At 31.3% G+C, this 14,373-nt stretch overlaps 1 protein-coding gene across 15 annotated transcripts in view; it reads left to right on the forward strand.

Annotated features, from left to right (window-relative positions):
- Poxn (paired box pox-neuro) overlaps positions 1 to 14,373 on the forward strand; it is a 29,682-nt gene that overhangs the window by 7,118 nt on the left and 8,191 nt on the right. For 9 of the 15 annotated variants that reach the window (XM_074243736.1, XM_074243734.1, XM_074243737.1 and 6 more), the window contains 6 exons: positions 5,127 to 5,288; positions 7,452 to 7,740; positions 8,361 to 8,533; positions 8,772 to 9,024; positions 9,115 to 9,401; positions 12,788 to 12,820. In XM_074243736.1, coding sequence (XP_074099837.1) covers positions 12,808 to 12,820 — 13 coding nt within the window. In that variant the 5' untranslated portion in view covers positions 5,127 to 5,288; positions 7,452 to 7,740; positions 8,361 to 8,533; ... (1 more) ...; positions 9,115 to 9,401; positions 12,788 to 12,807. The remainder of the gene's footprint in view (positions 1 to 5,126; positions 5,289 to 7,451; positions 7,741 to 8,360; positions 8,534 to 8,771; positions 9,025 to 9,114; positions 9,402 to 12,787; positions 12,821 to 14,373) is intronic. The other 6 variants (XM_074243748.1, XM_074243743.1, XM_074243745.1 and 3 more) reach the window with 5 other exon arrangements.

Below are 14,373 nucleotides of genomic sequence, written 5' to 3' on the forward strand. Positions count from 1 at the left end.
ATAATTCACCATTATCTCGGCAACGACTGGGTCCAGGGTCGACCGTTTGTGCTTAATGTGTATAATTTTGTTCGGACAATAATTTTTGTCATTTTTCCCGAAAAAACACACGATTTTATCGGCGAATAGCCTAGCCGGTGATTAGCCCTACCTGATTGGGGTTCGCGAGCAATTTATCCCGCGATTTCGATAAACGGCATTTTATTTGACGTCCTTTTTTGTTATTTTCGTTGCTTAGAACTCGAATGATTTTAAGACCGGCAGATGCACGTGCAAATATCTCGAATACATTATCGGTAATTAGAGGTTTTCTACAAGTTTGTTTGCTATTTTCTGTAGACAGAAGGTGTGAAAGGGCTATTACTTTTTATAGATACTTTTTATAACACTTTTCGTTGATTTTATTCCAAATTAAAGGCTTATGCATAAAAATTGGGCCCTTCAATACAATCAGATTGGCGAATCTTCATTTTTTAAGTGCGCCGTCGTTGAAAATAAAGTTATTAAAGGCTATTTTGTTTTATGAAATGTGTGCTTTGAGGTAAAACCATTTATTTTAACAAAAAAAAAAAAAAAAAAAAAAATTATCTAATAAAATCAAGGGCTCTTTTAAAAAATTTAATTTCCATACGCTTTTATCAGCTTTGCCTGTATTTGTTTAGTTTAAACTTGGAATTTTTTAGACTTGTTGGTATTAAAAGTCTACTTGTTATAGCTCATTTTGTTCGTTAAGGTGTCTACTTTAAGGTACATTGATTGATTTTTCTGAAAAAAATTTTACAGCGACCTTTCCCAGCTATTTTTTTAAACTCAAAATTTTTTGTATTTTTTATTAGTAAAAAGGGAACTCATTACAAAACACAGTGACAAAAAATACTCGGACTATAAATATAAACGTGTAAAACAGAAAAGATATGGAGCGGTGAAAAGACACGCATCAGTGGTTAGGTTGTCCGTTTATTCGTTTGTCGACAAGTAAATCCCCCGAGACACCCCACTGACACTTGGTTAGGGTAAGGGTGCACTTCCCTTCACGCGAGCCAATAAACGAGTAAACGGGTGATCATCGGGGTGTGCTGCTCTCTATTATACTCCTATTTATATTTACATTTATTTATATATAAATATAAATAGAATTGAACATACACCGAGCTATCTTAAATCTAATTTCAACGTTAGCCTTTTATGTTTGTCGAATAATATAAACCGTGGTTTAATGACTTAAAGACACACTTTTAACATGATGTACTATTATGTAGCAGGAGTCAGGAGCACTCGAATCAATGCGATAATAATTGTATAAATATATATACAACAGTCGGTGTAACTCTGGTGTGTATCATTGTGTGTAAAGTGACACGCGATCTCGCCTCTTTCTGAGGATTACTAGGGGATTACCAGTTGCTGCTGGTACCAACAGATAACACACTCCAACTCTAAGTATTCATATCGCTCTTTTCGCGTTCCAACTACAATAAGACACTATTTCCTCGACCGAGAATAATTTAATCGAGCTGATTTTAAATTATCAACCCATTCTCTATTTTACTGCTAAATTTCGCGCGGGGGTTTTCGTTATTTAAACTGCGTGAGAAAGTCGTCTGGAAATTGAATGAGTACGCATTTTAATCAGTGAAGTGTCTTCTTTGAGATACAATCATTAATTTTAATGAAAAAAATTTTTTTCATCGAAAAAATCAAAAAAAAAAAAAAAAAAAAAAATCATTACTTTTATAAAAATTCAAATTTTATCAAAAAATAGGATTTCAAATTTTTAATATATTTTTTTTAATTGTTCTCGTAATCAAAACTAAACTTATTATAGCTCATTTTACTCGTTAAAGTATCTACTTTAAGGTCCAGCCATTGATTTTGACAAAAAAAATTTTCTTCATCAAAAAAATCCCGAAAAACAAAAGTAACTTTAAAAGAATACCAAATTTTATCAAAATTGAGGAGTTCAAATTTTAAATAATTTTTTTCAAATAGTTCCGGTGGTCAAAAATAAACTTTTAATAAGTTATTTTACTCGTCAAAGTGTCTACTTTAAGAGAAAACTGTTTTTTTTTTTCAACAAAAAAAATTTCTTTCCCAAAAAACAAAAGAAACTTTCAAAATAATCGATACTCTAAAATCAAGAAAAAAAAAAAAACCCGGGTCCTTAATAAAATAGGTCACTCTTAAAATCTTAAGAGATATTATCTGGGTTGTTTGCACGCGACAGCCTCTCGAGCGAGATTTCCCCTACCAGATGTCCCAATGTCATTTGGCCGGCTCCTGCCGATAAATCTCTTGTCCCTTGAAATAAATAATTTGTTGAGTGTAATTCCCAGAGTCACTTACCCGAAGATTATTACCCGAGTTATTTTTAAGAATTTTGGGTTAGTTACCGATTCTGAATCGTGTATTGTATAAAATACGGATTCATCCTCCGTCTGTATAACATATATATCCACGTGTCAAATTCCAGTGACTGGTTTTACGTCAGAACTGGAAACATGTCGGGCCAATTTACCGGTGTCTGGTGCCCCTGGGCCGTCGTGATCCTCTTGCATTGCTCTTGTTAGTTCGTGAACCAGCATCCAGTAGCAGCATAACTCGATCTGCTCGTCCATGCCTCAGGCAGCTGGTCCGAAGCACCATTTACAGCTAAAAAAATAATTCGAGGCCACCGATCTCTTTTTCCTATTGGGTTTTTTTTTTTCCTAAAAAATCCCCGTAATTAAAAATTTATAATTCAACATTTATTATTGGTAACTAATGGGTAAATAACCAGCAAATAATTTTTTAGAGTTTTAATTGATTTAATACATTATTCAAGATGACGGAACCTCTCTCGGTTATGGACGTGAAGTGTTTGCCGATCGACAACACTCAAGATAAATATAATAATATGTTCTCCGTGACATAAATGAGGCCAAATATTACTTTTTTTTTTTAATAGCTCTCGTTTTTTAGGATTTTTTATTGGAAAAAAATTTTTTTTGTTCAAAGCAATACTTGGACGTTGAAGTAGACACTTTAACGAGTAAAATGAGCTATAATGAGTTCATTTTTTATCACGGGAACGATTAAAAAAAAAATATTGAAAATATGAAATCCTTATTTTTGATGAAATTTGCAATTTTTCAAAAGTTACTTTTATTTTTTGGGATTTTTTTGATCAGTAAAATTTTTTTGATTAAAATCAATGGTTGTATCTTAACGTGGGCTCTTCAACGAGTAAAATGACCTATCATAAGTTTATTTTTGGCCACCGGAACAATTTGAAAAAGCCAATTTTAATAAAATTTTGAATTCTTTGAAAGTAATTTTTGTTTTTTGGGATTTTTTTGATGAAGAACATTTTTTTTGTTAAAATCAATGGTCATACCTTAAAGTAGACATTTCAAGGAGTAAAATGAGCTATAATAAGTTTATTTTTTATCACCGGAATCTTGAAAAAAAAAAAAAAAAAAAAAAAAAAATTTTTATCAAAAAAAAGTGATTCGTTAAGAAAACTCATGTTCTTACCACGAAGTAGACATGTGAGGGAGCAAAATGACCTACAATAAATAACTCCTTAATTTATATTAATCCATTATTCAATAAGCGGGAATCTCTCGGTTATGGACGTGAGGTGTTTGCTGATGGAGAACTGAAAACAAAAGAAAAATAATGTACTACCGATTTTGGGCGTGGAGCCAAACTGGAAGAAGTTTAATATCGTAAATTTGCGTGGGTTGACATATAAATTTTTTAGCATAATTCTTTAAGGTCTAAAAAGACAAATGACAATGAGAAGAAGCGAATACGGGGACTTAATAAATCTTTATCGGGATTTAATTTATTTTATTTTAAATGATAAATATAAATGGACGATATCAATTAAATGCCGATGAAAAGTTTAACTTGAGGAACAAAAAGGTTATTTGTAAAATTATGTGACGAACCTGATTCTGAGGCTGGATAACCTCCTGGATAAAAAAAAAAGGGATTGTTTTTGCGGTTAATTTCTGGGATTCGGTATGGGCTTATTATATTTTTGCCGGGACCTTAAATCATCGAGTAATTATTCGCCGGGTTTGTCCAATTATTTAAGGACGGATCTGGATTGAGGATTGAGGAATTAAAATTGCAGCTCGTTTCGAGACGCCGGGGAATCGTTTTTGACATTGCGAGCAATTACATTGTATGTAAGAAGTATTTATTCCGAGATCGATTGTTTCGGACGAGATACATCATGTCATATCACTCTTGTCATGTGCAAGTTTCTTTAGATGGAATCTTTCTGTAAAAAATAAAAACTATCCAGTTTTAATTAGAATCTTAAAAGGGGAACTTTTTTTTTCCTCTCAAATCCTGGATTTATTTTATTTATTTCTTCCGTTTGCCAAATTCTGATCTTCAAATTTTTTTTTTTGTTCCGCTCTTTAAAATAAACTCATCAAAGTTCTCGTTTCTTGATATTCCTACTTTAAGGTGAGAGTTATAATAGAAAATTTAATTAAAGTCATTCAGAGAATTAAATTTTTTAAACAAAAATTTTTATTTAAAATACTCTTTAGAAAATAACTACAACGCCATCTGTTGACAATATAATTAATTAATTGTGTGTTGGCGCAACGAGCAGAGAGTGTGTACTGACACACGAGTGCAGAAAAAAATTGGATGTTTATATTAAAATGTAAAATAAATTTTTAGCAAGGTTAAATTAAGTTCTCTATTTTAAAAAAAAAAAAAAATGTACAACCTCTAAAAATCCAACCGGTTCTTTGGTATTTGCAATTAAAGCCTGGTTATCAAGCTTTCAATTAGTATTGTGTGCATAAAACCTCCATAACTTATCACGACAAAAACTCCCGCTGAAATAAATACTTTCACTGAAGATAATCAACTAAAAAAATTGCCTCCGTGATCTAACTTAAAAAAACAATAATTAGATGAGTAAAATAGATACTAGATATCAAATAAAATGCATTGCAAGATTGCAATACCCGAAAACATACCTCAGATCAAGGATTATCCGAGTGAGTCGTCTGGTCCGTGAAGTTCGCTATAAAACGGAGTGCTCGCCGACGTAATTACTTCGGTGGTAACCGGTCACCTCGTGTCCGTTAATTCTTGTTTTGTTTTTATCTTTTAAGAGCCATAAGACCGAATGGAGCACATGGAGCTGAGTCGGCGAGATTGGAGGCAACCATAACCATCTCAGTTCAGCACCAGCCCATAACTCCGAGTGTAAATCGAGTGGCCATTAACGGACAGGCGATTATTCATGTGAGCTGTGAGCTGTAATGAGAAACGAGGTGCAGTATTATTTTCTAACCTTTATTTAATTTATGCTAGTTGATTATTTTTAGCCTGTTGCCAGTTTTTCCAAGAAGGTATTGTTGTTTTTACGGCGACATTTGGCACCTCAACCTCAACTGGATTTAGAGGTTTTTTAACGATCTAAAAGCTTCAGAGCCGTAAAACTAAGGATTTTTCAGACGATGGATGGGTTTTTTGCTGGCCGGCGTGAATTACTAAGTAAAGGGACAGATATTTGTATAGCCGAAGAGGCCACCACGGATAACCAACCGGGCTAATGCTCCACTATTATCGGCACCTGCTGTAATAATGAAGCAATTTTGCAATTATCCAAACACTCTTCGGTGTAATTGAGGAAATGCGGTGAATAATTATGCGTTGGTACCGGCCCAGCATCCCGAGACCCCTCAGTTTACAATTTTTCGGGTTTTATCTGAGATTTTTGCGTGTACCAAGGAGTTATGTCTTTTGATTTTGATGACATTTAAAATTGCTTTAAAAATAACTTTGGTTTTTTCGGATTTTTTTGGGGAAAAAAAATTTTTTTGGTTAAAATCAATGGTTGGACCTCAAAGTGGACACTTTAACGAATAAAACGAGCTATCACAAAAGTATTTTTGATCACGGGAACTCACAAAAGATCGATATTAAAGATTTAAAAATCTTATTTTTATCAAAATGTGATGTTTTTTGAAAGTAACTTTAGTTCTTTTAGATTTTTTTTGGAGAAAAAAATTTTTTTAATGAAAACCAATGGTTATACCTTAAAGTAGACACTTTAACGAATAAAATGAGTTATAACAAAGTTATTTTTGATCACGGGAACCCTAAAAATATCCGAATCAAAGATTTGAAAATGTTATTTTTGCTGAAATATGTCGATTTTTGAAAGTAACTTTCTTTTTTTGGGATTTCTTTGATGAAAAAAATTTTTTTTGTCAAAATCAATGGCTGGACCTCAAAGTAGATACTTTAACGAATAAAATAAGCTATAATGAGTTTACTTTTGATCTCGGGAATAGTTAAAAAAAAAAATATTGAAAATCTGAAATCCTCATTTTCGATGAAATTTGGAATTCTCCAAAAGTTACTTTTATTTTTTAGGTTTTTTTTGATAATTAAAATTTTTTTGATTAAAATCAATGGACGGACCTTAAAGTAGACACTTTGACGAATAAAATGAGCTATCATAAGTTGACTTTTGACCATCAGAACAATTAAAAAAAAAATATTTAAAATTTGAAATTCTAATTTCCGATGAAATTTGAATTTTTTCAAAGTATCATTTGTTTTTTAGGATTTTTTTTATGAAGAAAATTTTTTTCGTTCAAATCAATGAATGTACCTTAAAGTAGACATTTTAACGAACAAAATAACCTATAACAACTTTAATTTTCTCCTAGGAAATTATCAAAAGATCTTAATTAAAAGTTCCACCTTTCCATAAAACTAGCGACAAAATCTAATCTATTATTACCAAATACTGGCATGTCTCTAGTTAAAACATCAAAACGTCCCGTATAATCCAATTTCCTCAGTCACGGATGTCACCAATTTACTCTGAAATTAAAAGTCAGTTTTTCATATCCTAACCCGACTTTCGACAGGTGTTTTGTTGTCCCCGAAAATTCCGTTCAGGTCTTTTCCTCCAGAAACAAACCTAAACCTAAAAAACTTATAAAGTAGCCAAACAAAAAGTTGTAAAGATAAATTATACTCGTTGGTCGTTTTATTTGTTGTTCGCACATGTAACCTCATATCTCGAGCTAGTCTAACCGATCAATTTGCTATGCTGTTCTCGGGTTAGTAGTTTGTATAGGAGCAAACAAAGAATAGCGTTGGTAAGAAAAACCCAAAGCAATTTTATCGACAGCAATTTCGTTTAAACATCATTCACTCTAGCAGCTGCTCGCTATTCACTCTTCACTCTTTCGATGCGATATTAACTAAAGTATCTTCTATAAAATAAAACAAATAAAAAAATCATTATTCTTTATTTTTATCAAACATAATTTAATTTTTAAAGAATTTACATGAAATTTATTCTTAAAATCAAGCAATATAATTTTTAAGGTGCTTTTTTTTTTAAGATAAATATTTAATATCAACCCCGATGAATGATTTATGAAGATTTGAAATCGGATTTTCCACCCTTGTAGATCTAAAAGTACTTTGATTGACGATATGATCGCGGATTCCAACTGGCCGATGACACCCATAGAGATAGTCCTGGAGGATCCAATTGGTAGACAATTGATAGACAGAACGGACTCAGGGCGTCGCCTACCCGGTGCCAGCTACGCCCAGGAAGGATGCGCAGCTGTTAACTCAACTATTAGGACATGCGTTCTCGATTCTACCTTCTCTATTCTCAAGTCGAGATGTCACGAGTCATTACTATATTAGGACTGGAGGACAACCCACTTTTCGTCCTCCGAAATATTACATGTAATTATTTTTACTTTTGTTTCGGTTGTTTTTTTTTATGTTTTCGATGACAATGTTTGGAATTTTTTAACAGAAGCCTTGAATAAAGCTTATTTAAGACATTTCTTCATATTTTGATCCTTCCAGCAGAAAAGAATGTCAAAATTGATCTATATAATTTAAATAATTAAAAAAAATGAGAATTATTGGCAAAAAATCGAGTTTTTTTACGCCAAACTTGAAAATTTGATAAAAAATATATAATTTATATAATTGTACAAATTTTGGGCTACGAATTATATATATAAGCCATGCAATAAATAAAATAAATATCAAATATTATTTAAAAAAAAAATAGAAACTTACTGTGGATCCTGTATCGGAGTTTAGAATTAAACCAGGTAGAAGAGAAGACACAGATAATGATCTATATAGATTAAGATAAACAGATCTTAGAAGCCGCTACACCTGCGTGAGGCACGCGACAGGTTAAAATTTTCTTTGACATCTAATTGGGTTATCTAAGAAATGTTATTGTAAATATTGCGCTTTGCATACTTGTAGCCTATATAATTGTAGATAAAAATTTTTTAACAAGAGATTGGGGATTTGTAGGATACATTAACTTGGATTAATTGCAGACGGGGATGGAACGACCCCCTGGAGAGATGTAACGACAGGTTCTTCACGGATCATCACCAGCTGACTGATGTTGCGGTTCTTTGGATTTAGGTCTTTGTTGGTAGATGATCACACGGATCGGTGGTCAAGGCATTGCTTTGCATCTGGCGCCTTTTTGCGGTTCGACAAATGGGTGAGTCCTTTTGTAAAGTTTTGCGCAATCTGGCTAGATGCTTTTGAATTAAAAAAATTGTTTTTTAGAATTTTATAGATCAATTTTTTAATTTTTATCTTTAATAAGATTAAAAAAAATTTTTTTTACTAAATCTCCTCAATAGCCAAATTCTAATATAATTTTCAATTTCTTACTTGGTGATTAATAATTAATTAATAAATTTGTGATTAAAAATTTTCTGATCCTTAAACCCTAGATGGCGCTGGAAGATCCCTGGAAGACCTTAAAAAAAGTCATAAGGTTAGAGCTGGGATAAATTTAAAAACAAAAAAAAAAAAAAAAAAAAACACAAGGGTAAAAAGATAATGAAGAATCGAAGCGTTAAGTCTCGTGGCGGAAGGCGTGCCAGTACCCGCCCCCGGTGGAGGGTCGCGAGGTCGCTCCCACCAACCCCAAGACTACAGCACGCGACGGACACTTGTCATCAACTTCGCGGCCAAGTAGGACAGGTTACTATTCGCTGTTCTAACCTCAGTTGTCATTTAAAACTGAAATAAAATTTTTAAGTTCCAAATTATCTCTGAGAATTTTTCTTTTAGTTCTGCTGAGTCTGGATGCAGATCTGGATCTCCCACTCCAGACCTACCACCGAACAGACACGCGAGCTTACCTGCCGGCAATCAGCCTCGTGCTCGGATCAGCCAATTCACTGGCAACCTCTGCCGAACAAGGTACCCCAAGTGCCTCTCGAACATCTCTTTTGACAATCATTTTTTAGTGACCTAGTGATCTGTGAGTTTTTTTACTGATTTTGGTATTCGTTACGGGTTATTATCTGGACAATGGATATTTCTTTTTAGTTCTATTTGTGTCTGCTGTTATTCAGGTAAGTTAATTAATTATTTATATTGTCTACTTTGAAATTAATTTAATAATTTTATTAAAAATAAATTTTTTTTAATTGAAAAAATCCTTAAAAACTTACATTTCGATAAAAATGTCATTTTTAATTTTAAAAACACTTTTTCAAATTGTTCTCGTGGTCAAAACTAAACTTTTTATAGCTCATTCTCTTCGCTTAAATGTCTACTTTATGGTCCATTCATTACTTTTAACAAAAAAAATTTTTTTCATAAAAAAAAATCCCAAAAAACTGAAGATATTTTTCAAAATTGACGATTTCTAGTAAATTAGACCACTTTTGATTTTCAATTTTGCATTTTATACCGATTCTTGGATTGAAATCCTTCTTATCATACATCATTTTACTCCTTGGAATGTCTACTTGGAAGTACATTAATTGATTTTAACAAAAAAAATTTTTTTCACTAAAAAAATCCTAAAAATGCAAAGTTTGGCCGAAAAAACTCAAATTCTAAAAAAAATGACTTTTTTGTTAATTGAAGATTTTTTTTTTTAATTTTTCCTGTGGTTAAAACTAAACTTATGATAGATCATTCTGTTCCTCAGAATGTTTACTTTAAGATCCATCTGACGATTGAGTAAAAAAATCTCAATTTCCCCAAAAAAATCCTAATAAATCATCAATTTCTTCTTTGGTACCCTATTTCAGCACTTCCTTACTAAAACATTAATATAAATAAATAAACGTAATTTTGCGAAACTCGAGTAAGGTCGACACGCTAACGGTTAATTTAAAATGCAAATTTAAATCGTAGCGTGAACCCACGGCCGAATTATTCTAATTAGCGAATCTGATAAATAGAATACACTCTAATAATTCTGATTTTCATTTCTTATTTGACATTTTGTTTGTATTAAATTAAAATGCCGATTTTAATGCACCAAGAAGGTGTAGCATAGCGGCGAAGAGTTCTTTGATTCGAAGCGTGGATCGTTCTTAAGAAACGCGAAAAAGAATGGGAAAGAAGAAATGACGTTGGAGGTGCGATTATCAGGAATGTGCTCACAAGTCGCGATGTCGTGCCAGCGGGTTAATATATTCAGATTTTTATTTTATGCCCGGTGGCATATCGAGACGGCTACCCCTGGTATGACATGTATATGTAATAGCAACTGAGGTAAGCATCGGGTCGATTATTGTAATTTTTACGCAATAGGGTTCGGTAAATAAATAATCCCTTGCGAACCGTGACCGGTTTTAATTTTTTGAAAATTTTTAAACTAAAAAAAAGTTAAAAGTAAATAATGCTTACTTAATTATGTATGTGGGCCATTGTTATTATATATCATTTTGTTCGTTGAAATATGTACTTTTAGATACCTTCATTGATTTCATGAAAAAAAATTTTTTTTTCATATAAAAAATCTCAAAAAATTGAAGGCACATTCAAAAATTGGAATATTTTAGGAAAAGTAACAGTTTTCGATCTTTGATACCGATCTTTGTAGGGTTCCCGTGATCAAAAATACTTTTATAACAGCTCATTTTATTCGTTGAAATCTCTACTTTAAGCTCCATTCATTGATTTTTATTGAAAAAATTTTTTTCTCCAAAAAACTAAAAGTTACTTTAAAAAAATTAAATATTTTTGTAAAAATGGTGTTTAAAAAATTCAATGATGATCTTTTTGAGGTTTCCGTGATCAAAAATACTTTTATTATAGCTCATTTTATTTATTGAAGTGTCTACTTTAAGCTCCTACCATTGATTTATCTTAAAAAAATTTTTTTCATTAAAAAAATCCCAAAAAACAAAGATCCAAAAAATTCCAAATTTTATTAATTAAAATTTTTTTTTTATTTAATAATTTTATTTTATCGAACAAAATGATCTATAATAAATTTTTTATAAACCACGGAAATCCGTAAAAAATTAATCTTCTAATTAGAAAATTGTCGTAATAAAAAGTAAATTATTTAATTAAAGATAATTAATAAATTTTAATTCCAAGTGAGAAAAGATGTTTTCTAATTATCCATGAATTTAAAAAAAAAAATCCAGAAGATATAATTGAGTGTATAAAAAAAAAGCGAAATATTTTACGGAAAAGCGAATTAAAGATTAAACGTGGTAGTTAATTGAACTATTTTCCGTCGGGCGAGTGTTTTATCTTGTGTAAAATGTAACATACAAACAGGTGGATTTCAATTTAATTATCAGTCCTTAGGTTAAACCGTGGTGGATGTGTACACACGTTAAATAATGAATATAGTGTGCAGTGTGATACGGGTGTAATTCGCGTTCCGCGTACATAAAGGGAGTGGATTGGATCTGGATATTGCGGTAGAGACACGTGTTCTTAAGAGTAACATCGGCAAAACATCGGGAACGCGAGAAATGCTTCTGAACGCCTGAACGGTTGGCACACGGTCAACCGTTTGATTTATAATAATCGCTCAATCCTCATTACTGGGATATTTCATTGTGAGACCAGGACATATCGTTCTACCCGCCTTTTACTTTTTTTATTTCATACCCTCGCTATTTTACCGTATAAAAAATATTTTTCCTATTTTTATAAAAGCCAAATTTTTTATTTTAGTCTCAATATTTTAATTTAAAATAAAAAAATTGGTTTTAATATTGAAAATATAAAAATTTAATTTTTTGAATACTTGAAATTAAAGATCTTCGTTAAAATGAAAACCATCGTTTTTTTTTTTTTTTTTTTTTTTTTTTTTTTTTCATAAAACCAGCGGAATAAATTAGTGATATATATAAAAGCATAACCAAGGATTGTGCCGAGATTACATATTAGTTGGGTATAAAAAGGGTAACAGAGCTTGGTACAAAGTACAAGCAAAACGTAAGCTGAGCTTAAAGGGTGGCTCCGTACCGGTAATCGTGCATTAATTTGCATCGCTAAGTACACGCTATCCACCCGCGCCCGTGATACGCGTACACATTTCTATTTAATGGTGGAATTAAAACAAAAAAAAATATATTTTTGAGTCGGAAAATAAATCTCACGCTAATTCCGAATAAACTTTGGATTAATCATCTTAATTACATCTTACATTATAAAAATAAAAAAATAAGTGAGCTGTGATTAATTGAATTATTCAAATTTTTTTTTGAACACTTTTTTGATTATTATTGTTTTTTATAGTGTTGGTAGGAATAAAAGTCACGGTGTCCGCGGTAATACTCGCGCTTATCAGTTGTGCATATTTAAGGGTGGCATGTCAAGCTTGCCCTTTGAATACATTTAAATTAATTACAGAGACCGAGGAATGGACACACTTACTACTAAACTATTCATGTATTTATTATTTACCGTACAGTAATCGACGAAAGTAAAAAAATATTTGTTGAATAATTATCATTATTTTTTCTTTTTGTTCCAGGAAGCTTCCAGGAGGACAATATGCCCCATACCGGTGAGTATTCTTTTTTAATTATCGTAGAACTTTTGAATTTTTAGCGGAATGGTTGATTCTTTGGAAGTAACTTTTGTTATTTGGGATATTTTTGGGTAAAAAAATTTTTTTGATTAAGATCAATGGATATATCTTAAAGAAGACACTTTGATAATTAGAATGATGTATGACAAAAGTATTTTAGGTTAGAAAAATCCCAAAAAAATCCATATTGAACCTTAAAAACATCATTTTCAATGAAATTTCATGTTTTTCAAAAGTAACTTTGGGTTTTTTGGGATTTTTTTTAGTAAAAAAATTTTTTTGATAAAGATCATCGATTTTATTTTAAAGTAGGTACTTTAACGAGTAAAATGAGCTATAATAAGTTTAGTTTTAATTACGGGAACGATTGAAAAAAAAAATATTAAAAATTGAATTACATAATATTTCCATTAAAATCGTGAGTTTTTTCTGCAAACCTGTGTTTTTTTTTTTTTTTTATAAACGAACCTATTTATTTTAATAATTACATGAGTATATCTTGAAGTAGCACAGAATGACACACAAGAAATGTACTTCTGAGGAATCCAAAAAAAAAAATTATTCCAAATTCGTCCTCCCAAAAAAAGAAGCATTTATTTCACATTAACATGAAAAATTAAAAATAAATATAACAAATTACAAACGCATTATCTTTAGATTATCTTGCGATAAAGATCTCGATAAAGGGCTCCTGTTTTTGCAGTAATGATTCAGAAGCATGTGTTCTCGATAAAACTGAAAACGCGAGCCCGATATATGATATTACAAAAATCCGTCAATCAAAGATTGACATTTATAAAATATAAATGATAGTTAAATTATTTGGATGCTCCTGATCTGTAATTGAGTTAATTACGTAATTAGGAAGCTTGTAATTACTGATCGTCCCAATATATAGATATATATTTGGGAGTAAATGGTACGTGAAGGCGCGTGCAAGGATTTATATCCTTGGCCGTCGCCGCCTCTTCATTCCGTAACGGTTTTATGTGTTTTTAAACGTTTTGCCTGTCATCGTGCCGATTCTTTCTTACAATTGAGCTGTATTTCTCTTTACACTCATTTTTGTTTTCGATTCACCGTAATTTAAGAGCTCAAGAATTTTTAAAAATAAAAGATCAAGCACTTTATACTTTATTCTCGAGATGTGAAAGTAAGAAGATTTAATAAAGATAAATATAATAACTGAGCAAACTTTATATTAATGATTCGACGGTAATTAACTCGTAAAATCTCAGCACGTCGGTTAATTATTATTTATTGCATCTGCATAAAATCACGTCGATGGACCTCATATTTCTCACGCTCAAGTCCTGATTAAAATATCATTTTCAATTGCAACTTGCAATTTAGGTCTCGGCAAAAACATTTCCGGATACTTGCAAAAATGTTAATTAATTTTTTATCAGTTATTTTATTTGATAGAAAAATAGACAACATTTTATTGGGGATTTTTATGTCCAGGGATTGACATTAATTTTTTTAAATGGATTTATATTATGGTCGGTAAATGAAATGATTGAGGGTTA

The sequence above is a fragment of the Cotesia typhae genome, unplaced genomic scaffold (assembly GCF_013202065.1).
Source record: "Cotesia typhae breed Kobodo isofemale line unplaced genomic scaffold, CoteBio_Ctyphae contig_413, whole genome shotgun sequence".
Lineage (NCBI taxonomy): Eukaryota > Metazoa > Arthropoda > Insecta > Hymenoptera > Braconidae > Cotesia > Cotesia typhae.